Source organism: Culex pipiens, chromosome 2 (assembly GCF_016801865.2).
Source record: "Culex pipiens pallens isolate TS chromosome 2, TS_CPP_V2, whole genome shotgun sequence".
Classification (NCBI taxonomy): Eukaryota; Metazoa; Arthropoda; class Insecta; order Diptera; family Culicidae; genus Culex; species Culex pipiens.
The window spans coordinates 189,755,635-189,780,760 of NC_068938.1; the positions used below are offsets into that span (position 1 = coordinate 189,755,635).

At 39.1% G+C, this 25,126-nt stretch overlaps 3 protein-coding genes across 3 annotated transcripts in view; 2 read left to right on the forward strand and 1 right to left on the reverse strand.

Annotated features, from left to right (window-relative positions):
• Positions 1 to 490: 490 nt before the first annotated feature.
• On the forward strand, positions 491 to 14,625 carry LOC120422930 (sodium-dependent nutrient amino acid transporter 1-like). Its single transcript, XM_039586508.1, has 4 exons — positions 491 to 755; positions 12,565 to 13,097; positions 13,153 to 13,527; positions 13,585 to 14,625. Exons 1-4 carry the CDS (start codon positions 681 to 683, stop codon positions 14,459 to 14,461), a joined length of 1,860 nt encoding a protein of 619 aa, XP_039442442.1. The 5' UTR covers positions 491 to 680; the 3' UTR covers positions 14,462 to 14,625.
• Positions 14,552 to 25,126, reverse strand: part of LOC120422931 (uncharacterized) — a 114,752-nt gene continuing 104,177 nt past the window's right edge. The window contains exons 2-3 of the mRNA XM_039586510.2: positions 15,510 to 15,533; positions 14,552 to 15,275 (exon numbers count right to left, since the gene is read on the reverse strand). Coding sequence (XP_039442444.1) covers positions 14,753 to 15,274 — 522 coding nt within the window. The 5' untranslated portion in view covers position 15,275; positions 15,510 to 15,533 and the 3' untranslated portion in view covers positions 14,552 to 14,752. The remainder of the gene's footprint in view (positions 15,276 to 15,509; positions 15,534 to 25,126) is intronic.
• On the forward strand, positions 18,895 to 22,294 carry LOC120422926 (sodium-dependent nutrient amino acid transporter 1-like). Its single transcript, XM_039586504.2, has 5 exons — positions 18,895 to 19,239; positions 20,143 to 20,687; positions 20,749 to 21,019; positions 21,077 to 21,180; positions 21,237 to 22,294. Exons 1-5 carry the CDS (start codon positions 19,132 to 19,134, stop codon positions 22,114 to 22,116), a joined length of 1,908 nt encoding a protein of 635 aa, XP_039442438.1. The 5' UTR covers positions 18,895 to 19,131; the 3' UTR covers positions 22,117 to 22,294.

Consider the following 25,126-nt stretch of genomic DNA (forward strand, 5'->3'; position numbering starts at 1 on the left):
CACTCAGTAATCATAACAACCCATGATGTGAAAAAAGTTTTATTTAATATTTACTTTTTATCACTCCAATATTACTCACGAGTTTTATTTTAGTTTTTAACATGTGTGAGATCATCAGCGTTCGACTTCTGAATAGCTTTTTATTTTGGAAACTTGCTCTCTGCTTCCTATAGCTCCCTACAGCTCCCTAAAATTGGCTCTGATTCTATGTTAAAAATACATTCAAAAGACAAACCTCTTTGTCGTGCCCACTTTCCACCTTTGATAGTTTGTTACACAGTTTATTCGTACATTGAATCTTAACTTATTTAGACCTACATAATTTCAATCATTTTGAAATAATATGATTCTTTTCTTTTTTCGAATATTCTTGAAATTATCGAAAAAAGGTACCCATAATCAAAATCAAACATTTAACTTTTACTGTGCCCAACTCTCCACACGAGCGCGAAACCCGCAGCCCGAATGATGATTGCATCCTGGCGCGAAATATCGTCACTTGTCGTCGGGCACCGGTAGAAGACGGTTCATCTTTTCACTTCGAGGGGTTGCTGCTCGAGCTGTTGATACTATTTTTTAAGTATTATAAAAAATAAAGTACTAGTGCGTTATCAACGATCAAACATTCGACCAAGTGGCTTCGCGTACGACGGAATTGTTTGTCGCGTGTTTCGTCCAGAATGCCTCCAGAAGAAGGTTTGAGTGGTGTGGAGTTGTCCGAAAAAGCAGTTTCCGGAAGTGGAGTTAACGGAAAGGTAACTAGAAATTACTTGCATAACTAAAAGTAAAAGTTGAATTCTGACCAAATCTTTTAAAAAGGAACGGATAGTACTCATTAGAAGAAAGCTTGAAAAATAAAGCAGTAAAATTGATTGCTCATCGTTAAACAATGCAGTTTATGGCTAGAATAAAACAGCTTTCCGATTGACAACAGACCTGGTTTACGGTGGAACCCCAACAAATTGTTTGTTGTAAGCAGTTCTGTTTATTTATGAGCTTAGGGCAGGTATCGTAGGGCAGGTATCGTATCATGCCTTGTTTGTACTTTTGATCCTACTAGAGAAAACACTTTGTTGTTATCAACTGAGATCATTGTTTCTATTGATTTGTTCATTTGAAACTGACCTTTTCTGTTCAAAATGTTTTAATAACGATTTAAGACTGATTTTTAGATAAATGTATTAGATTTTTTTTAAATTAAAAGTTTGTAGTTCAAAATCATACCTAAAATTCATCGAGTAGTAAAAAAATATCATGTTAGTGGTTTATGCAAAAGTAGCAAATTATTAGTTTTTTCATCACGAGTCGTACATATAACAACAAGGACCTGCAGAATTTTGTGATTCCGGTTCCGTCATCTGGGACGAAACGGAACAGATGTGGTGAATTGAGACAGCTGTTTTAGCCTAGTTTCTGCACAATACTTTGATAATTTTGATTTGTTTTGGAAAATTGTGGAAAAAGTTGCATCGTTTTCCAATTTTCAAGCATTTCAAGCATGTTTGTTTTAGGAAAAAACATTTAAATCTTGATTCAGAATGTATCAATATAAAAATGGTATTCTTTATGTTGTTTGTAGAAGCATTTAGTGTCCCTGAATGCAGAATCACCATTGACAGTCATTGCCCCAAGAGTGACACAATCACAATCATAGACAGAAAAAAAAAGTTGAATTATGGAATGTTGAAAATTTGGTAGGTTGAATATTACCTCTTTTATGAGTAATATTACATTCAAAATGTGTAAAAATGTGAACCTGATGAATAGGCTTAGTGATTTTTCACGCTCAATAATTGCAAATTTCACGGGGACCCTAATTTCAAAACACAAAATTTCACGGAAATTTCGCGGATCGTGAAAATGTTAAAATAACCCTTAAAATGTGGTGTAAAAATTACAGAATTGACTTTTTATGCTAAATTATAATATTAATTTTCTATAAGCTAATAAAAATTCTTAACTAAATTTTAACGTGACACAAAAAAAAACTTTTTTTAAATTAAAAAAAAAAACATTGATTCATAACTGGGATGGGCTCTATAAATATTTTTAAACGAAATGTGGGGCATGCGTATTCTCTGTTATTGAAAAGCTTTTTTAAATATTCGAAATGTGGGGCATGCGTATTCTCTGTTATTGAAAAGCTTTTTTAAATATTCGACTTATGTAGTCAAAAAGTTTGCGCCAATATGCTTCTATTTTATCTGAAACAAAAATAAAAATCCAAAAACCAAATATAATTTAATCTGTAATGAAATTTTCAAATTGTTATTCAAAATCAGAACAGCGCAAACAAAAAAAAAATGATTTTTTTAAATTTCCTGGGAAACTATTCACCAAAATAAACATATATCGTGAAAATTAAACAGGACTCAGCAAAAATCTGAAATATTTTTTAAAGATCAAAAATACTATTCATTTAATCTTTTAGATGATTTCTAAAAATAAATCAATTCAATTTAAAAAAGGTGCAGTGGTAATGCTACAGGCATAACCATCATGACGAAGAACTTCGGACACAAAAGTTAATGATTTTTTTTATAGTTTTATTATTTGCGTTTCTTGGCCACAAAATCAATCACGAAACGGTTATTTCTTAAGATCTATTTATTTCTGCTCTAAGATCTTATGGTATTTCTGCTCTAAGATCTTATGGTATTTTGACGTTGGATAACGTCTAAAGTTTTGAAACGCTTCACAGCTAATCGTAATGTCAAGATTTTCGTGCCAGTTGATTTGAAATCATTTCATCAATTAAACTTTTGGCATTGAACATTTTTTTAGAAATATTTTGAAATAATAAAAAGCCATTATCAGGACTCCAATTCATTACAAAGAGCCAGTCTGAACCATGTGTTAAAGATTTTCTTTGCGTCACAACAAATTTGAATCACATTAAACGTTTATTCCCACACATTACAAGAATTTTTTCTCGTTTTGACGTTTCTACGGCGTTCTCTCTGCCTTCCTACGGCATTCGCCACCTAGATTTCTTCGTTCCACGAAATCCCAAAACGAAAATCTATTTCATTTGCGTACTCAAATCACTCTCGACAGTCTACGAGGAAGGGACGACACAGCGGCAACAAAGATAGCTGAAGGCGGAGAAGCATCGCGGCGAAGGGGCAGACCGAACCTGGAAGGGTTCAATGTTGTTCGCGGTGGGGAAATGTTTTGGCAAGGCTCTTGCCAGCCATCGGCGACAGCCAAGTAAATTTCAACAGCAAGCATTAAAAAGCCCTTTTTAGGGCTAAAATTGATTACGAAAGAGTTATTCTCAATTTCAATAATTTCGCAATTATCGATTTATTACCCCCAGCGATTTATTACTCATATTGCCAAAAAGTTCAAGATGGTATGTCAGAGACATAACCGAAAGACATAGGACCAAACATTTTGAATGAGTTTTTGGATTGCTAGTGAAATCTGGGATAAGATTATTGTATTTTGTTTCATAGATTTGTCGGCAAAATTGTCCTAAATGTTCCCCCAAGGTGAACTTTCCATGAGGGCACCGGCAACTTCAGGTTGTGGCCACTACTGTCGAAATGGCCATTTGCAGGTTCAATATCAAAACAATGAATTTTGATACCCATATTGCAACAACCCGTATGTTTCGGTTAATGTTACCCTGGGCCCAAGAGGAACCTGCTTTGAGGGCACCGGCCACTCCAGGTTGTGGCCACTACTGTCGAAATGTCAATTTTAGTTCAGTATCAAAAACCATGAATTTTGATACCCATATTGCCACAACTCGTATGGTTCTGTAAATGTCCCCCGGGCCCCGGGAGAACCTGCTTCGAGGGCACCAGCCAGTACAGGTTGTGGCCACTACTGCCGAAATGGCCATTTTCATGTTCAGTATCAAAAACCATGAATTTTGATACCCATATTGCCAAAACTCGTATGGTTCTGTAAAAGGCCCTCCGGGCCCCGGGGGAACCTTCTTTGAGGGCACCGGCCACTCCAGGTTTTAGCCACCACTGCCAAAATGGCCATTATCATGTTCAGTATCAAAAACCATGAATTTTGATACCCATATTGCCAAAACTCATATGGTTCTGTAAAAGGCCCTCCGGGCACCGGGGGAACCTTCTTTGAGGGCACCGGCCACTCCAGGTTTTAGCCACCACTGCCGAAATGGCCATTTTCATGTTCAGTATCAAAAACCATGAATTTTGATACCCATATTGCCAAAACTCACATGGTTCTGTAAATGTCCCCCCAGGCCCCGGGGGAACCTGCTTTGAGATCACCGGCCACTCCAGGTTTTGGCCACCACTGTCGAAATGGCCATTTTCATGTTCAGTATCAAAAACCATAAATTTTGATACCCATATTGCCAAAACTCGTATGGTTCTGTAAAAGGCCCTCCGGGCCCCGGGGGAACCTTCTTTGAGGGCACCGGCCACTCCAGGTTTTGGCCACCACTGGCGTAAACAAAATCTTTGAACGAATTGGGGGAAGCTTCCTGACTGACCCGGCTGTGCATCCCGGGGCCGTGACCAATTACACGAGCTCGTAGTAGATTCGTTGTACTAACCCATACAACAGGGCTACAACAATTTTCACACAGTCTACTAGGTTAAACGATTTTACTCCACTGCCTAAAAGTTGCCTCCGCTGGCGGTTTTGCTCGTCCCCGGGTGTATCTGTAGTTGGTCGCAGTCTTTGATGGCCTTTTCAGGTGACGAATTTAGATACATCAATCGAACATCCGTGGAAGGGAAACTCGACGCATCGAACCCAATCAGCGTGTACCATGAAACGGGAGTGTGTATGTATGGTGTGTCATTCTACGGCATTCGCACACAATTTGCCCTCTTCGGTGCTGCTCTCCGATTCTCTCTCTCTCTCTCTAGAAAATAAAGGTAATTTTTCAGAAGAAATCCTTCTCCGGAAGAGAGAATTTGGGGCTCTCTCTCTCCCTGCTGCTGCTGCTTCACCCGTCTGCGGCTCAGATATTATGAGCCGACCCGACTTGTTCAGCATCTCGGTGGCAACTAAGTGGAGTGGAAAGGGTAGAACGTATTTTTATACTTCTACTTCGCTATTAGGGGAACTATGCCCTTTCTCAGCCTATTTCTATTATCGGCCTATCAGCACTTTGATCATGAATTACAGCTTTTATAAAGTGTTTTTGACAATTCTGAAGTAATAAATAGCTCAAATAAAAGTGAGTAAGCAACTCTCCATTGTTGAAACATCTGAAAATGTTGCTTTAGTAGCGGAAAATGGGAAAAGTGATGAGAATGGGTCGAACGGCTTAGTGTGATTAAAATGGGTATATTTCCCCTACTTCCCCTCTTTTCACAAGCACGCAAGATTTTTTCCTCATTTTACCGTTCCTACTGCATAATGCAATGCATAATGCAGTCTGCATTCTCTCTGCCTTCCTACTGCATTCGCCACCAAGATTTGATCGTTCCGCGATATGCCAAAACAAAAATCTATAAATATAGGTCGATTTGTCATTTTCGCAATCATTTCACTCTCGACTTTCAACGAGGAAGGGACGACGCGTCAGAAAATGAGGAAAGGTGAAGGCGAGAAACAGACACGGTAGTCTCGAGCTGGGCCGCAGTTCCCGGTCGGACGAGTCAACCAAACCGGGAATACCTGACGGCGGAGATGCTTGAGCTGAGGATAAAGTTGAAGCGTTCAACGTCGTTTCGATGGGGCTTTTTCTGAGCCAGTGTTTTTTGAAGGCTGTTGCCAGCAATCGGCGACGGCTCCAAATTTTCGAAAAAGTTATTCTGACTTGTGCATTTTTGCAGCAGGCGATTTTTCCCTCTCCGTGCTCACACACACACACACACACACACACACACACACACACACACACACACACACACACAAGCGCTTATGACATTCTACCACACAGAAACAGTGGTTTCATGCTAACTCTGTGGTGAAATGATTTTTATTCGATCTTTTTTTAAATTTTTAGGGAACATTCTTAGAGGGAAATTTTGAAGGAACAACTCTTTCGTGAGATATTTGGTGGCCCTGAAAAGGGCCGTTTGTTTATCAAATCTTCCGCGAGGTGTAGTGCTTCATTCGGGCCGCTTCTCCGGTCAACGTTGAGGAAGATGTCCATGGCTTTGGTCTGGTTCAACCTGCATCAGCACCACGTTCCTAAGTGCTACTTGCGGCGGGGCTTTTGCTTATTGTCCGTTACACTTGCGATGGTGGAGGAGCTCTTCCTCTTCTTCTTTCCCGATGGTCTGCAGTGGCGATTCGTTCCGAAGTTCCGATCCTTCGGGGTGATGGCGGCCAGATTCGTTTCGTCAACCAGCGGACGGGCCGCGGGCTTGGCCGGTTTCCTCTCTCCTTCGGAACCTTGGCCTGTGGTTTGCTTCTCCTGCGGTGCAGCGGTTGTTCTTCGTTGTTTGTCCGTTGGGCTGCCTAGGGAAATTTTCGCCTTCTGCGCCCTCTTATGAGCTGAAGTGGGGCGCAGCAGGCTGATATTTTTGGACTGCACGCGCTTACACTCACACACACACATATGTAATCGCTCGTAAATTTCGAGGTGATTCTGATAGAGTTATCTAAGCCCGCTCTCACGCACACTAGCACGCCATTTGTTTTGCTGGACTGTACAAAATTTAACCTCAATCTTTTTCGTGTACGTACACGCAATACATACGCACGTAGATAACTCTATTCCGAGGCTGGATTTAATTTCATTTCCGTTTTGCGTAACCGTGCAGCAACATCACAGAGGAGCAGCTACATTTTGATACCTTTATTGCCCCAACTCTTATGGTTCCGCCAATTTCAAATTTCATGTTCAGTATCAAAAACCCTGAAGTTTGATACTTATATTGCCCCAACTCTTATGGTTCCGCAAATGTCCCCTTATCGGAACATCCCCGGGGCCTATGGCCACTCCAGGTGGTGGCCACTACTGCCAAAATGTCAAATTTCATGTCCAGTATCAAAATCCCTTAAGTTTGATACCCATATTGCCCCAACTCTTATGGTTCCGCAAATGTCCCCTTATCGGAACATCCCAGGGGCCTCCGGCCACTCCAGGTTATGGCCACTGCTGCCAAAATGTCAAATTTCATGTCCAGTATCAAAATCCCTAAAGTTTGATACCCATATTGCCCCAACTCTTATGGTTCCCCAAATGTCCCCTTATCGGAACATTCCCGGGGCCTCCGGCCACTCCAGGTGGTGGCCACTACTGCCAAAATGTCATATTTCATGTCCAGTATCAAAATCCCTTAAGTTTGATACCCATATTGCCCCAACTCTTATGGTTCGGCAAATGTCCCCTTATCGGAACATCCCAGGGGCCTCCGGCCACTCCAGGTGGTGGCCACTACTGCCAAAATGTCAAATTTCATGTCCAGTATCAAAATCCCTTAAGTTTGATACCCATATTGCCCCAACTCTTATGGTTCCGCAAATGTCCCCTTATCGGAACATCCCCGGGGCCTCCGGCCACTCCAGGTGGTGGCCACTACTGCCAAAATGTTAAATTTCATGTCCAGTATCAAAATTCCTTAAGTTTGATACCCATATTGCCCCAACTTTTATGGTTCCGCAAATGTCCCCTTATCGGAACATCTCCGGGGCCTCCGGCCACTCTAGGTTGCGGCCATTACTACCAAAATGTCAAATTTCATGTCCAGTATCAAAATCCCTAAAGTTTGATACCCATATTGCCCCCACTCTTATGGTTCCGCAAATGTCCCCTTATCGGAACATCCCCGGGGCCTCCAGGTGGTGGCCACTACTGCCAAGCGCTTGCGAGAGGAGCTGAGCTCCTCTCGCTTCGGTGGTAGACCACCGACTGAAGCCAGCCTTCCGATTTCCCATGGTTTTGTAGGGAAGCGGGAAGGCTAGTTCCTGAAGACGCCACCTAGTGGCGCTTGCTAGAGGAGCTGAGCTCCTCTCGCTTCGGTGGTAGACCACCGACTGAAGCCAGCTTTCAAATTTCCCGTGGTTTTGTAGGGAAGAGAGAAGGCTGGCGCTCGCGAGAAGAGCTGAGCTCCTCTCGCTTCGGTGGTAGACCACCGACTAAACTAATGCTGTGGAGGGGGTGGCGTTTATATTTATATCAAAACCGTCGGCCGCGCTGCTTCTGTGATTTTCCCCTCTGCTTGGGGAAGGCGTTTCATTTTTCGGTTTCATTTCGCTTCGCGAAATTTTGGATTGCTACCCTGTATAGAGCCCTAAGACGAAGTTCTTCGTCAAAATCTGCGCGATCTTTTAAAAACTAATCACAAAATACTTGTTTTGTCAATTTTAACAAGTTTTGGTTAAAAAAACTGCACTCAAATGATTGTTGATATCATCCTTGTGATAACTTGATGATTACGAGAAATTTTTTTTTAACTTGAATGATTTTTGTTATCATCATTGAAGTTTTCGTGGTATTCACTTCTCAGTAAAAGTTGTAACAATTTTATGTTAATGTATGTTTTGCTAGCAATTCTTCAAATGACTTTTCAATTGAAAACAAATAAAATTTAGTTAATAAGTCTTCGTTGATGAAATATTAATTTTGTTGTTATTTCTTAAAAAAATGTTTTTTTTTTAAATTGATAAATTTCACGGGATTTCACGAAAATCTTCAAATTTCACGAATTTCACGCTGTCCGTGAAATCGTGAAAATTCACAAACCCTACTGATGAATATTCATCAAAAACTGGTGAAAATTCATCATTTTCTGGGGTAAAATTAATCATTTTTTTTTTGACACAAAATCTGTCACCATTTCCTGATGAATATTACCATCATTTTTTTTCTGTGTAGTGTTCAAAATCAAAATAGTTTCGAAACGTATAACTTTACGATATAAGTTGAACTTTTCAACACTCAAATGAGTGCTATAATGCACTTTAGGACTTTCAGTCAAGTTAATAAGGAAGTTGATATAAAAAATCAATAATCAATGTACAAATCATGAAAATTTTCAATTTACTTACTTCTTTCAACTGTGTAGAACCATTCATCCTTTAAAAAACGATGATATTCAAAACTTGGTTCTAATCTAAGTTGCTCAACTCACTCAGAGCAAATGGTGGGATTTCCCAAATTCAAACCAGCATCCAAAAATCCCAGCATAGATGCAACGGATCGAAAACAAGTTTTTTTTCCTTCTTCAAATCTCCACTCAGACTTCTCCGGATCACGTCGTCTTCAAGCTTAGGAAAGAGAAGACGATAAAAAATCCCAAATCAGATTTAAAACCAGCAGTTTGAACCAAACCAGCACACTGGTGAGAAGTATGCGGAAGCACTTTCAGTGAGTTAATAAAAATTAACTTATTTTCCCTAAAAGAGCACCCAGCTAGCAAAATCTAAACGTAGAAATATGTACCCTCCCTGCAAAGGCCTATGAATTGATCTCAGTTGAAAGGTTCTCCAAATTTCTGAATTGCAAACGTAACATCCTGGAGCAGAACTGTTAAATTCTAATAAAAACACAATTGAATTGAAAAAAATTATTTGACTTTCTTCAGATTAACAAACTGTTTTAATTTGGTTGAAGGGTGTAATAATTGTCGCTTATTCTGTACCAGATTTAACAACTAAACTCACAAGCACAAGAAAAAGGGGGAACACACAAATTCCTATTTCTCTTGAGCTTAGGAGTTTAGGTGTTAATAAACAGCAACCGTGTTGGGCAAACATACCAATTTTTGGAATTTGATAAAAATAAAAAATTTTGAAAACACTCACTGGGTGACATTTTCTAATCTCTATCGCAAATTTTCACTGTCAGAACAACATTGCTTGTTAAAGTTACAGAGAATGTTGCTTGCTAACTTTTATTTTACTTTTAATAAAATAAAATGCTTGAAATTTCGTTCAGAGTTCAAAGTTCAACATGGTAATGATTCATCTGGAAATGTGGAGAGGTTTCATATAAGATTTTTTTGTTACCTCTTAAAATGTGTAAAGTAAATACTGCAACTGCAAGCTCAAAAATAAGTAATTGCTATGTAAAATCTTCTGAAGACCAATATATTTAATTTACCGTAAAAAGGGGTGACTTTGATAGCCGGGGTGACTTCGATAGGTTTGAGATTTTTCCGCAACATGAAGAGTACAAATTTAAAACGTACGGAATGCTATCATACTGACCATACTGATAGAGAAGTGTTCAAAGTATTTCAAGAAGAAGTTTTCATAAAATTTTGAAAAGTTTTAATGTTTGGTTAAAATGTTGATGAATAGCACTATTTTAATATTCTCAAAGTGCCATGATTTTCTCAATGAACGTGATTTCGAATCGGAAAACGGAATGCATTTTCCATTAGGAAAAGGTAAAATAAGTTGTGTTAGTAATAAATATAACACATAGTTTTTGAAATAGAATTAAAAATAAGCTTCAAATTTATAGGCATTTTCTAAAGAACAAATTTCACAAAAAAACGTGAAAACTTTTGATTCGTGTTTCGAATTCAGTTCAAAATGCAATCGATAATTTTATAAACTAAACAAGTTTTATCGAATCTCAGGCAAAATTGTGTTTCATTATAAAGCTTATAACTAAGTTACTAAACATAAACATTGTTTTTTTTTATCAAAAACGATACTAGCAACCATAGCGATGGTAAATGTCACGTAAAAATAAAAATTGAATACCTTAAATCTGATTTTAACAAGAAAAACTATGACTATCAAAGTCACACAAATTTTCAACGCAGCTATTTTTTAAAAGCACAATTTAAAAAGCTTTTTTTCAAAAATAGTACATGGACCTTGTGAGGTCTACCCTAGTACATGTATAACAAAATAATAATCTTGAGAAAAACCATAACACCATAAAATATTACAAAAATAAATTGAAATCCTATCAATGTCACCCCAGTTTACGGTACAAATGAATCACATGAATATCAAGAAAATGTTAAGTTTCAACTGAGCAAAATGCAAAATGTGATTTTTCTAACCAAAAATCTGCTGACACCATTCAATTCAGCTTCCAATTTCATTAGAAAATATTTAGTGGTCAAGTTTTGTTCTATCATTTTTGGTTCTATCATTTTTGGTTTGAAAAAAATGACGAAAATCGCAAAATAAACTGGGAAGGTGCCAAAAAAAGCAAGCATGATCAGAAAAAGTCGATTTCGAATTTGTTCTTTTTTTGTGTACATTGGTGTGAATTTACTTATCTACAATCGGGGACAGTTTTTATTTTTTTTCTGGAAACCTTTTAAAAAACACATGTTTTGAAAATGTCCCAATGATTTTTTTAGATGACTGTAATAAAGATTCATTTTTTATGTTCAAATTAAGATACCATATACAGCAACAAAAAAGTGTAAATGTTTCAGAAATTTTCAAACAAATCGCCTTGATATGGCAAGACTTTTTTCCATAATTTTCCTGAATTTTTGTTGGATTTGGTCACTGAAGTCCCGAGTTAAAGTCAAAAATCATAACATGTCGTCAGCTGTGTGCTATCTTGTGACAACGACCATTTAGTACTATTCGAGAAAATCGATTTTTAAAGTTTGATGATAAATATTTTCAAAACTATGAATGGTAGAGCCAAACTTTTTGAAGCAATCGGTTCGTATACTATCGCTTAACAAACGCTCCAAGTTTCAACTAATTTGGTTACACCAGTTAAAAGATACAGTAAATTATGTAATCAAAAATCTGAAAAGCACGTGTCACAAGTGTGTTTCGAAAGTAAATTTGTACTACGTGTCACAAGTGTGCACAGAATTCCCATACAAACTAAAATAGGCTTAAATCAATAGTTTAACCGACTTAATCAGTATATTTTCGAAAACAAAAGATTGCATTGCCTTCAAAAAGTGTGTATCAACATAAATTTGTGAAAAACAAGAGAAATTTTCCACATTTTCCAACAACATGTATGACGTGTCACAAGTGTGCACGGTCATTTTGATGATAAAATGGTCTATGTCACAAGTGTGCATTGCGATATCCGGGAAACGGAAGCGAGTTCCCAAAATCGGGTTAAAGCATCTTGTAGCGTTTGTTATGTATAGCAAAACTTCATCATTAACTCATTTTCGACCAAAATGGTCTATGTCACAAGATAGCACATAGCTGACGATGTGTATGCAAGATGCAAGTTTTTATGGATTCTATTGAATACCCCAGTATTGAAATCGAGTTTTGAGGATCGAGATCGACATGAGGCAAGGTAGCTCGATTTTGACGATATGTACTCAAATTATGCAAAACTAGCCACAAGTCGTTTTGACTTGGTCTTATCTAGGCAACGCCAATATTTGATATGTCCCAGCAATCCCCGCAAAATTCCACTCTTCCCAGCAAGTTCAAGTTCAATCGAACGGCGCAGCCGTCTGGCGTAGCCCTAGCATGTCCGCCGTATACCTCCACCAAGATCAATTGACCTCACACGAAAAAAAACTTCGTCAACCATGCCACGCGACCATTCAGTGAATCAATTGAAAGGCATCTTCGTAGTATTACTACGCTGCACTGCACTTTGCCTCATTCATAAAGAAAAGGCGCACTGCGCAGATTGTACCTACGCCAAGTGGGGAGGCGTTCCCCACGAGACTCGACACGGTCACTGATGTAATCTTCTCGTTACAGGTTGGCGATGTAACAACCTCGGTGGATATGACTTCGAACGGGCCAGTTATGGTGGACAATGACAGCGGGATCACACGTGAAAAGTGGGGAAAGAACATCGAGTTCCTGCTGTCGTGTGTGGCTCTCTCCGTTGGGTTTGGGAACGTCTGGAGGTTTCCGTACACGGCGCTGAAGAACGGAGGTGGGGCGTTCGTCATTCCGTACTTGATCGTGTTGTTTGTGGTGGGGAGGCCGCTGTACTACCTGGAGATGGTCATGGGACAGTTTTCGAGCAGGGGGTGTGTTAAGGTGTTTGACGTGAGTCCGTTGATGCGCGGAGTTGGCGTTGGACAGACGATAACGTTGTTCACGATCGTGGGGTATTACGCGGCGGTGCTGGCGATCGCGGTGAGATACCTGGTGGACTCGTTTCGAAGCCCACTGCCGTGGACCGAATGTCAATCGGACTGGTATGGATGCGTGTCGTCGAGCTTTCAGGGACAGGTGCAGGTTGAGAATGGAACCGGGGTGGTGTCCGCGAAGCTGTACTTTGAGTAGGTATTTGAAGGTGTTTAAGTGCTGCCTTGAATGATCAAGATCCTTTTTCAGCAAAGTTGTAGTCAAACTTGCTCCAAACTTGAACGACGGCATCGAAACTCCCGACTGGAAGCTGGCACTCTGTCTACTAGTCTGTTGGATCTGCATCACTGCCATGCTGATCAAGGGGATTCGGAGCTCTGGCAAGGCGTCCTACTTCTTGGCGATCTTCCCGTACGTCATTCTGGTGATCTTGCTTGGAAGAGCATGCACGCTGGACGGCGCCGCTGACGGGATCCTGTACTTTGTCACCCCAGAATGGGGCAAGCTGCTGGAGCCGAACGTTTGGTTCGAAGCCGTATCGCAGTGTTTCTTCTCACTTACGATCGGCTTGGGGGCCGTGATCGTGTTCTCATCGTTCAACAGCTTCTCCAGTAATATCTATCGGTAAGCAGCAAAACTGCATCTTTTGAGTCATATCAGTAACCCAAAGTTCTTCCACAGTGATGCCATGATCATCTCCTGGCTGGACACGTTCACCTCGATCATATCCGGTATCATCGTGTTCGGGGTGGTCGGTAACCTGGCCCACGTAACAGGTCGTGAAGTGAAAGATTTTCAAGACCTCGGAGGACCCTCGCTAACCTTTATCACGTATCCGGACGCGATCGCCAAGATGGACTTTATCCCGAACTTTTTCGCGGTGATGTTCTTCCTGATGTTTGTCGTGCTTGGACTTGGGAGCAACATGGGAGTTGTTCAGGCTATTATGACCTCGATTCGGGACCGGTATCCGCAGGTCCAGACGTGGAAGGCCGTGCTGGCGATTGCGATCGCTGGGTTCAGCTGTGGGCTGGTGTATCTAACGCCAGCTGGTCTGCACGTGCTCGGAGTTGTCGAGTACTACGGGGTGACGTTTGCGTCGTTGACGCTGGTGATCTTGGAGACCGTCACGTTTTGCTGGATCTACGGGGTTAACCGGATCTGCCAGGATATTAAATTTATGTTGAACATCGAAACAGGACTGTTTTGGAGGGTATGCTGGGGACTGTTGACGCCGGCGATCATCATTGCAGTCTTTATGCTGCAGATCTTCAAGGATGCAGATAAAGTTCCGGTTGGGTACACGGTGTTTGGCTGGTGTTTGTACGGATTTACCGTGGTGTTACAGATGATAGGTTGGGGTGCGTATGCTACAAGTAAACAACCGGAGAAGCAATTACTAGACAAAGTAAGATCTGCTTCAAGACCAACGGAAGACTGGGGACCTGAGAGTACTGCTTTGAAGAGAGATTATGACGCAGCTATGCAACGATATGGAGAGTCATTTAACAAGAGTGGGAACATTGTTCGACGAACTTTTCGTCGAATGTTTAAGTAGATCAAAGTTGTGACACCAGGTCATTTTATCAGTATTGATTTGTAAAAAATTATTGGATTACTGCCGAGACATACAACGAAACAACTAGTATTTACTCATACATTTTTATTCGTTAACATTCTTCCAATAAGTACGAAATACACATTAAATCGACAACAAGGTAAGCATATAGCATTTCACTTGCACAGATATCACACTCTCCTTACTGTATTCATGTTCATGCAGCCAGCCTTCAGAGAGTACGATAATGGAACGTACTTAAGCATCTTTTTACGAAAACTTTAGACCACCTTAATAGTAGTCACCATATCCACTGTAATACCCGTCATAATCCGACTGCTCCCCGTACGAATCCAACTCATAACCACCATCGTACCCCCCGTCGTACCCGGACGACTCCTCGTACTGCTCGGAACTTTCCTGCGCTTCACGGTAGTACTCCTTCTCGGCGTACTGATTCGAGGCCACCGCATAACCAATTATTCCACCTGACGGAGCTTCGTAGCCCACCTGTTCCGTCGGACCATTGCCGTACGAACTTCGCTCGCCGGCGGCAGCGCCGGAATCATCTCCGTCCGAATCCTGGCTGTTCCCATAGCTGCCCTCGAGGACCAGCTCGCGGTGGGTCGTTTCCTGCACGACCTTGGTTTCGGTGGCCACCAGCTTGAAGCCGTGGTGTTGGTGGTTGCCTTTCGACGATCCGGAAGACCCGTAAGTTACCGCGGTTGTGCTGGAGTTTTCCTGGAGAAAGAACCGGCTCAGCGATGCCTCGAGGCGATCCAGTGTGTAGTTCGAAAGTTGGCGGGAGGACATTCTGAAAAAAAAAAGTGTTTGTTATATCAATTATGTAACTACGAGCCGTCAAACAGGCAAAATTAAAACATTGTTTCAAAGTTCAAGGTTAAGTTCAACCATTGTTCAATATTGAACTTGTATGTGACTCTGAAAAGGTTTTACCCAATCAGTTACGAAACTTTTTGATTATTCCATGATTTAGACAACATTTTGCTGAGTTATAATAAAATAAAGTTAAAGTAAAATAACTTACTTGACAAATCTTTGGCTTTGCTTGTACAGATTGATACGTCCGACTGCGAGGTACAAACCTTACTAGGCCAGCAAATCGCAAAAATGACTCCAATTTCTGGAAAAGATTAAACGATCGTAAAAATGCTTTGTCTGCTGTTCGGTTTTGTGCTTGTGTTCGTTGGATTACAGAAGCCGATCTAGGCGCAAATCGTGCATAAACAGTTTTTATTTGCGTCCTTCCTTTTGTTTTGCTCCTTGTATAATGCAAGCAAAAGGGAATATAAATACAATAGGGGGGATGCCAATATTTCAAATTTCGACATGGGCAAACAATCCTCCATTAATTTCTGACATAGCCGAAATATGTCAATTCAATTAGGTTTGATTGAAACGGTTAGTGAATAATTAAGATATACAGCGATTCCATGTCAAACAGGAAGTATTCAAATCAAAAGTACTCCGATTTGGCTCAAATTTGGCATTGGAGTTTCTTGGCCAAAATAACAAAAACAATAACACCCGTTTTTTTGTATGGCGATTAGGGTGCTCTTATCCAAAATGGGGTGGTAAAAAAAATGACGTTTTTCGTCTATTTTCACAATCACTTTTCTCATAAAATTATATCTTCGGAACGGCTGAAATAATTTTAAAGCGCCATAATTTAAAAAAAAAACATTTTTGGTTGGGCATTTCGGGAAGAATATGTAGAGGTCCGAAAAAACTAGCTGAGCATTTGAAAAGGTCCTATGAAAATTTCATTTGCTGATTTTATGGTCTCGGAGGTCAAAGTACTCATATCTGAATAAATGTCCCTGGATTTCTTGTAATATATTCCATAACATATTAAAAATTGTTAATTTTGAACATAAAAACTGGGGGTTTCGACGCGCCGCGCAAAAGAACTGGAAAATGACGAAAACGAGAAAAAACAACGTTTTCATGAAAACTTCGATAACTTGAAAATTTAGGCGATGACTTAGCAAAAATAAAAATGTTGGATCAGAAGATTCAAGAGAAATGTTTGAAATTCAGGGAAAATGTGCTACAGTGGACTCTCTGGCTGTCGATCTTCTCGATATCAATATTGCTTCAGCTGTCAATAAATTTGTCATTCCCTTCAAATAGATTGCTTTGATTTTTCATTCTATAATTTGATAACCCCCGTTCTCGACCGTCTCTTCAATATCAACAACGAGAGTTAGTTTATTGTTTAGTTTATTGTAAGTTTAAGTTAGTTTTATGTTAGGTTATGTTTTCTTTACATTTTTTTTCCTCATTGTACCTGGTGTTACAAAAATGATAAATCATATACTTTTAATGTTATTATAACGAACAGTGTTTAAATCACGAAAAGCAAACTAAAGTTGAAGAGCCACAGCTGACCACTTATTATGTGAATCAAATGTAATTATTATAAGAAAGATTCAATAAAGTATATTTAATTTAAAAAAAAAGCGATGGCTTATATTTGGGCACTGAAATTTTCTTTATTGAAATAAAACTTTCTTGTCCAAAATTTACTAACATATTCAAAGTATGTTTACATGGCAGCTAAACGTTTGTTTGCATCACATTTCCTATCCCTTTCTAGCAAAAGCAAAAGGCCTTCCCTATGACCAAAGAAGCCCTTTTGTGTTATTGGTTCACCCATACAGGTCTCCATACAATTTTGGCAGCTGTTCATACAAAAATGGTACGTAAATATCCGAAAATCTGTAACTTTTGAATGAATTTGGTGTCTTCGGCAAAGTCGTAGGTAGTGTTGAGGAATATTCAGAAAAAAATAAGTACACGAAAAAAAATTGCCGATTTTTAAATTAACTTTTTTTCCCAAAAACTCAATTTCCAAAAATACATAATTTGTGATTTTCGAGATTTTTTAATATGTTTTAGGGGATCAAAACTCGTAACTTTAGAGCCATAGAGAAGTATGGTCAAAAAAGTCAACCACCAAGTTTGGATTTTAGAAAAAAAAAAGTGATTTTTGAAAAAAACGTAATTTTATGCAAATAAATGTGTTTACCTTATTTTTTATGTAAAATGGAGTTTGCAATCAAAAAATATTTACATTTTTTTTATATAGGGCTTCGTTTTCAATATATAGCCAGCAAAAGTTTGATTTCAGTGAAATATTTGCAGTTTTTCGATTTTTTAAAATACTGACCATGAGTGATCATTCCTGAATTCTTTTTTAATAGTTCAGTAAATTTGCTATAAAATTTTCTAAGAGACATTGAAGATTGGACCTCTTGTTGCTGAGATACAGCGGCATTAGGAAAAAGAAACAGGAAAATTGAAGTTTTCTAATTCTCACCCAAACAACCTTCCATTTTCTAATGTCGATATCTCAGCAACTAATGGTCCGATTTTCGATGTTAAAAAATGCAACATTCGTGAAATTTTCCGATCTTTTCGGAAACAATATGTACAATTTTTGAATCAAGACTAACATTTCAAAAGGGCGTTATTCTGAATGTTTGGCCTTTTTGAAATGTTAGTCTTGATTCGAAAAAATGAAAATATTGTTTTCAAAAAGATCAAAAAATTCAAATCAATCATTACCAAAAAGTTTTAACACATGTAGGGTACTATTCTGAACAACTTGTGGAAGGAATTTCATCAAAATATTGATAGCGACGAAAAACTGAATCTTTTAACGAAAAATCGTGGCAATGATGGGATCTTCACGTTATGATGCAAACATTTTGAATTGATCATTACTGTAATTTTTTTATAACGGCACCGTTTTCAAGTTAAAGCCTTCCTTCGATTTTTTTTGAAATTTTATTTAATAAATAAATGTTTTGAAGGAAAAGCATCCCTGCAAGCACATTTTCGATGGACTGAGCCAATTCGTCGCTTGTGTGCTATCTTGTGACTTGACTATCTTTTTACAACATACGTGTCACAAGATAGCACACAAGCGACGAATTGCTTGCTTTGACTTTATCGTTTGGACTACGGGTTGCTTACATAAAGCTCCTTCAATTTTAAATTTTGTGCAAAAATATTTTTCTCAGCGTCACCTAAATAAAATAATTTTAACGTGTGAATTTTAAAGACAATCAAAACCTTGTACTTTTTATAACAAAGAGGTTTTCGATTACATCTAGAAAATAACACCCGGAAAAAGTAAAAAAACAGAGTTTGTTCCCAATTTACTCCAAAAAATGTCTAATCCGCGTAAAATGAATGAATTTTGATATTCGCAATTGTTACAATTTTAGTAATCAAATAAAAAAAAAATTCAATTAATCAATTTAAAAATCATTACAACTACCAGTTTTTCACTCCAGTAAGATTCCACTGGGTATTTCCACGTTCGATTGTAAGAATTTGTTACAATTCCGGGAATGTAAACTGCCACGCGTGAACGAATCGCATTTCATTATTCCGCTCTCACTCAAAACCAGAAAAAGAGCAGGGTGAATGCGAATGCACTCGCAACTACATCCGCTCCCGCAGCACTGCAACTAGTGACACTCACTAGCTAGAGTGCATTGTACTAATAGCAGCGTTCGGCGCGAAACCGTCTTCAGTGCTCGACTAGCATTTCACGGCCAAGGTCGACCAGCTAGCTGTGAACTAGCGAGAGAGTGAGCAAGAAAATTTACAGCGTGTATTGAGTCTAACGGAAGAAAATGCCAACCCAAAATAGTTGGAACGTGGATAAACTGTTGAATAATGGTGAAGCGCCGGAAGTTCTGCTGGGTAAAATTGTTCCTTTGCAAGATAGTGCACATTTAACGGTAAGCGATAGTGGGATGTAGAACTAAATCCGTTAAAAATTTAGAATTCTGTGCTTTTTAGAAGTTCTTGTATTGATTTTGTCTAGTTGGAAAAGATGATGCAATTTTTCAAGCAAACGTATTCTATGTGTTTATCGAAAAATTAAACTTTAATGAAACGCAATGAAAATACTAAGAATTTTTTTCAAGATGACCTTTTGGAGTTGAAGCTAGGAATAGTTTTTTCCCTTAATGATCTTTTATTTTAATAAACATTCGACTGTTTTTTTTTTGTATTCTATGTCCACTCTAAGTTCAGTGGCAAAAAGACGATTTTTTCAGCATGAGTTTACCAAGCTTAATAAATACGACGAGTGCTGAAATAATCAAGCTTTGGTCAATTTATTAAGATATAAACTAGGGAAATTAGTTACACTATTTTTATGTTTGCTAAACAGTCTCGATAACACTTGTTTAGTGATCCAGTGTCAGCATTCTTATGATGATTGTGCTTCACAGACTACGTTGGATTTCCCAGCTGCACCGCGCCTGCGATAGTTCTAAATTGATTGAATTTCCTTATAAACTTCCTTCATTTAGTTTAAGCTGTGAGCTATCCATCTCAATATTAAATCTAACTTAAAAGCAGCCTTAATTTTTCACTTCTAATCGCTGACGCAAATCACCCATGCCTGCACTTGACATCCACGTGCTCCCAACATAAGCATGACTCACGGCAATCCCGTGAATTCGTCACGTTCCCGCGCGTAGAACTGTACTAAAAACTGTGCACAGCCGCGTGCATTCTCTCGCCATCCGACTCACTCTCAGTTCATCCGTTGTGTTCCTCTCTCCCGTCTCTCACCACGCGTCGCGACGCTAATGTAAACAAAAAGCCACTGACGTAACACGTTTCGATTGCAGGTCGATGCCGGCGATGCAACCGTGAACACGTGCTTCACCATTGGGGAATCAACTGGAGAAGATGCGGATAGTGGAATTACGCGTGAAAAGTGGAACAAGAAAATCGAGTTCTTGCTGTCCTGTGTGGCGCTTTCTGTTGGCTTTGGGAACGTCTGGAGGTTTCCGTACACGGCGCTCAAGAACGGCGGTGGAGCGTTCGTGATCCCGTACTTGATCGTGCTGTTTGTGGTGGGGAGGCCGCTGTACTACCTGGAGATGATCATGGGACAGTTTTCGAGTCGGGGGTGCGTCAAGGTGTTTGACGTGAGTCCGTTGATGCGTGGGGTTGGGGTTGGGCAGACCATTACCATGTTCACGATCGTGGGATATTACGCGGCGTTGCTGGCGATCGCGGTGCGGTACTTTGTGGCATCGTTTGAGGATCCACTGCCGTGGACCAAATGTCAACTTAGTTGGGAAGGCTGCATCTCGTCGAACCTATTACCAGAGGTACACCATGGAAATCAATCTGAGCCGAGAGTTGTATCGGCGCAGCTGTACTTCAGGTAAGAATATACCACGATCTTCTCTGAGAAAACAAATTGTAAGATTCATATATTTTCGCAGTAAAACTGTCATCCAGATGGCCCCAGATCTGGAGAGTGGCCTTGGTACTCCCGACTTGCGGCTGGCACTCTGTCTACTAGTCTGTTGGATCTGCATCACTGCCATGCTGATCAAGGGGATCAAGAGCTCCGGCAAGGTTTCCTACTTCTTGGCCATCTTCCCGTACGTTATCCTGATGATTCTTCTCGTTCGAGCCTGCACACTGACAGGAGCCATGAACGGAATTTCGTACTTTTTCAGACCGGATTTCAACGCGCTGCTGAATCCTATGGTTAATATCTGCTCTTTTAATACGATAACATTCACCTAATCACTACTCTCTCCCTAGGTCTGGTACGAAGCAGTTTCGCAGTGTTTCTTCTCACTTACGATCGGCTTGGGAGCCGTCATCGTGTACTCCTCGTTCAACAGCTTCTCCAACAACATCTATCGGTGAGCTTCCAAATCCTACCCCAAATCACCAAAAATAACCCAAGGTTCTTCCACAGTGACGCCATGATCATCTCCTGGCTGGACACGTTCACCTCGATCATCTCCGGCGTCATCGTGTTCGGCGTGGTCGGCAACCTAGCGCACGTGACGAACCGTAACGTGACCGAGCTTGAAGGTCTGAACGGCCCTTCGCTGACCTTCATCACGTACCCGGACGCGATCGCCAAAATGGACTTTGCGCCCAACTTTTTCGCCGTCATGTTCTTCCTGATGTTCATCCTGCTCGGACTCGGCAGCAACATGGGCATTGTTCAAACGATACTGACCTCGATTCGGGACCGGTACCCGCAGGTCCAGACGTGGAAGGCCGTGCTGGGAATCGCGATCGCTGGATTTTGCTGCGGTTTGGTGTACATTACGCCAGCTGGTCTGCACGTGCTCGGTGTTGTCGAGTACTACGGGGTGACGTTCGCGTCGTTGACGCTGGTGATCCTGGAGGCCGTCACGTTCTGCTGGATCTACGGCGTTAATCGGGTCTGTCAGGATATCAAGTTCATGCTGGACATCGAAACCGGACTGTTTTGGAGGATTTGCTGGGGGCTGCTGACGCCGGCGTGCATCATAGTGGTGTTCATTCTGCAGATCTTCAAGGATGCCGATGAAGTTCCAACTGGTTATAAGGTTTTCGGATGGTGTCTGTACGGATTTACTACGCTGGTGCAGATCGTTGGGTGGGGCTCTAACGCGGTTCGGAAGCAGTCGGATAAGCTTGAACTTTCGGCAAGGCTGGTAAAGGCGTCGCAACCTGCGGAAGATTGGGGCCCGGAGAGTACCTCCTTGAAGAAGGATTACGATGTGGTTATGCGACGGTATCGGGAAAACTTTGATGATGGCAGCAATGTTGTCAGGAGGACTTATAGGAAAATATTTCAATAGTTTTTTTTATGGTTTGGTGAAATTCTTAGATGCTTTCCAGTAGACTAGATTTTTAATTCTATTACAGTTACTGCCTAAACGAATCTTTATTATTTTAAGATAGAAACATGTATGCCATGTAAAAAAACAATCCTAAACAATAAAGTTTTAAACTAATAAAATGCACATTGATAGTAAATGTACAGTACATTTTAGTATGAAATGACAAAATCCAAAGTTCTTCTTTTATTCTTAAGATGATAGTATCAATCTAAGCCTTCAATTCTCATTACTACTTGTAGGATTACCATAGAAAATAGTTATTTTGAAATTTGTTAACACTCAATTGTCGCATGGAATCTACTCAATTCAATTCAAATCAAAATTTCTTGGAACGGTTCATCTTCCTGAAACCGTCATTCTCAATATGGCATCGATTCGCAGAACCGGCAAATTTTATTGCGATGCGTAGTAAACGCAAACGTCGAGCTGCCATCAATAATGCTTGTAGATGCAAATGCAATCGAAATAGTGACGCAATAAGTCGCCAGTTGCACTCACTATACCCAGCTGTACTAATGGAGAGCTTGGCGTACGACCGTTTTAATTTCCCCTGGAAGTGGTGCGGCGGGAGTATATTTGTGGAAATCGCACATTCGATAAATGTATGAGTGTGACAGTTTGTGACAAGTGGGGGGAGGAGGTGATTTTTGAACAGCCCCTGAGGGGCATTTTCTCTAACTTTTGAAGCTATTTTGAAGCATTGCAATATATTTATTCTTGTTATGGTTACCATACACTGAAAAACCATTTAAAAAAATTAAATTACAAGCCGTGGTTTCAACAGTTGAAGAAAAACGTGTTTTAAAATGCATTTGACACAAATTGTATGTTTTTAAACAAATTGTATGCGTTTATATTATAGATTTTTTGTACCCAATTTTATCTTTACCAATCAAAGCTTAGGATATTATAATATCAATAAAATTTAAATTGAATATAGCTTAAGCATCAGATATATTTTTTTGTTCGGATAACAAAATTGAACTTTAAAATGATGAAATTCACATTTCATTCTTTCTTGACTCAATATTCCTATGAAATTTAAGGTCATGTCATGTCAATTTGCATCAATTTCAGATATGTGGTAAAAAATTTCGGACCTCTTGGGATTTCTTTATTTATTCTTTAATTCTTTTGTTTATTTTTACAGTCATTTTGAAAATTTTGAGTTATTTTAGTTTATATTTTTGAAGCAGTACAGTCCTGGCTCGAAAATCCGAAGGTCTCGGAAAAATTCCACCTTTGATAATTATAATAATTGATAATATTATTAGACTGACGAGACAAAAATTATTCTAAAAATTAAGGCAACGTTTCAAATACATTCTAATCTGATGTATCTAAGTGATAACAGTTCAATTGTTAGCAAATAAACATGTTGTTTCATGCATTGTTCCTCTTGCCCCAACGGGTTGTTCCTCTTGCCCCACTAGTTGAGTAGAACGTACGGAAAATCAAAAATTTTAAAATCAATTTTTTACATTAAAAACAGGATTTTTCAAAAACTTGTTCTATCAAAGTCTTAGTCTAGAACTGGAATAAGATGATTATAAAAAAATCCGACAGATTATTATCGTTTTAGTGGTTTTTAACGAGCATTTATTTAGCTTGTTACACTTGCCCCACTTTCCCCTATTCAGACTGACTTTTGAGTGAAATACATAGTTTAAGGTCAAACGAAATTAGCATAAAAAATTGATGTCTTTAAAGTGGAATATCTTTTGAAAATCAAAACGGATTTACAAAGTCAAAGATGAGTTTCAAAGATAAGAAATTTCTCTACAAATCTGTAAAAACAAATATATTTAAAGATCGATCCACCTATAAGGATAAGTCAGTTAAAAATTCATACCAAAAATTAAAAACCTTAAAATTTTTAAAAAACGAAATTTTCATCGATAAAATATATTGATTTATACAGATTTTGATTCAGGCCGGTAAAACACAACTTTCTACGTATAAATCTCCAATGGGGTATCTCGGTTTATAATATTATGTTTCAGCCGTGCAATCAACTATTCAAATTTGACCAAAATCGGGTTGCAGAACTCGAATCTGATGTTATAAGTAAGAAAATAAAAAAATACGACGTCCCATATAAACCTTCAGATAATCTAACTTCGGATAATCGAAACTTTGGATAATCGAGTCTGGACTGTATTAATGCTTCAAAAATATAAACGACTTTACTGTATAACAGTCCAGACTCGAACATCATACTTCAGATAATCGAATCACGAAAAAGGTATATTTTATTCGTTGGCTTATTTTTGATTGTCGGGCCTAAATATAACCCCAACACTTCTCTTAAGTAGGGGAAGGTGGGGCAAGACGACCATATGGGGCAAGAGGAACAATCGCTCGTACGGCCGTATTTTTTACAATTTTGATTATTTCCAGTATGAGGATTTGTTGCTAGCAATGCAATTAGCTGATTCTACTAGCACATAACCGCCAAAACGACTTAAACGCCACGGGGCATAAGATTTAATGAAGTTTTGATCAAAACCTTGGTTTTCTTATAGTATTTGGAAAGTATAAAATAAGGCTTAGGGTTAGTTTTTAGGCTCATTTTATCAAAATGCTATTTTTCCTAGATCAGTAGTATCCCTACCAATGACTTGCACCTATTACAAAGTATGATTTATCTTTTGGTTATTTTTGTTGAGAGCTTTTAAAAAATCTTATTCAGGTGGGGCAAGTGTACCATATGGATTTTTGGTATGGAAAAAAATACGAATTGCTGCAACAACATATTTTATTGAGAAATAAATACATAAAAGTACTTAAAAACTGATAAACAATTGTTTAAAAAAATTGTCCATACAAAATATAGTGATATTATGAAAATTTAGTATTTATCATCTAAGTAATAATTTTTTTTCGTAAAAACGATCAAGTTTTTAGTAAAATATTATTATTTAATCTAAAAATGAAAGAAACGATTCAAATACATTCTAATCTAATG

Coding starts and splice junctions, on each gene's coding strand:
- LOC120422926 (XM_039586504.2), top strand. CDS start 19,132: ATGCCAACCCAAAATAGTTGGAACGTGGATAAACTGTTGAATAATGGT. Junction 20,688..20,748: donor TCGGCGCAGCTGTACTTCAG/GTAAGAATATAC, acceptor ATATTTTCGCAG/TAAAACTGTCATCCAGATGG. Junction 21,020..21,076: donor ACGCGCTGCTGAATCCTATG/GTTAATATCTGC, acceptor CTCTCTCCCTAG/GTCTGGTACGAAGCAGTTTC.
- LOC120422930 (XM_039586508.1), top strand. CDS start 681: ATGCCTCCAGAAGAAGGTTTGAGTGGTGTGGAGTTGTCCGAAAAAGCA. Junction 756..12,564: donor GAAGTGGAGTTAACGGAAAG/GTAACTAGAAAT, acceptor TTCTCGTTACAG/GTTGGCGATGTAACAACCTC. Junction 13,098..13,152: donor TCCGCGAAGCTGTACTTTGA/GTAGGTATTTGA, acceptor ATCCTTTTTCAG/CAAAGTTGTAGTCAAACTTG.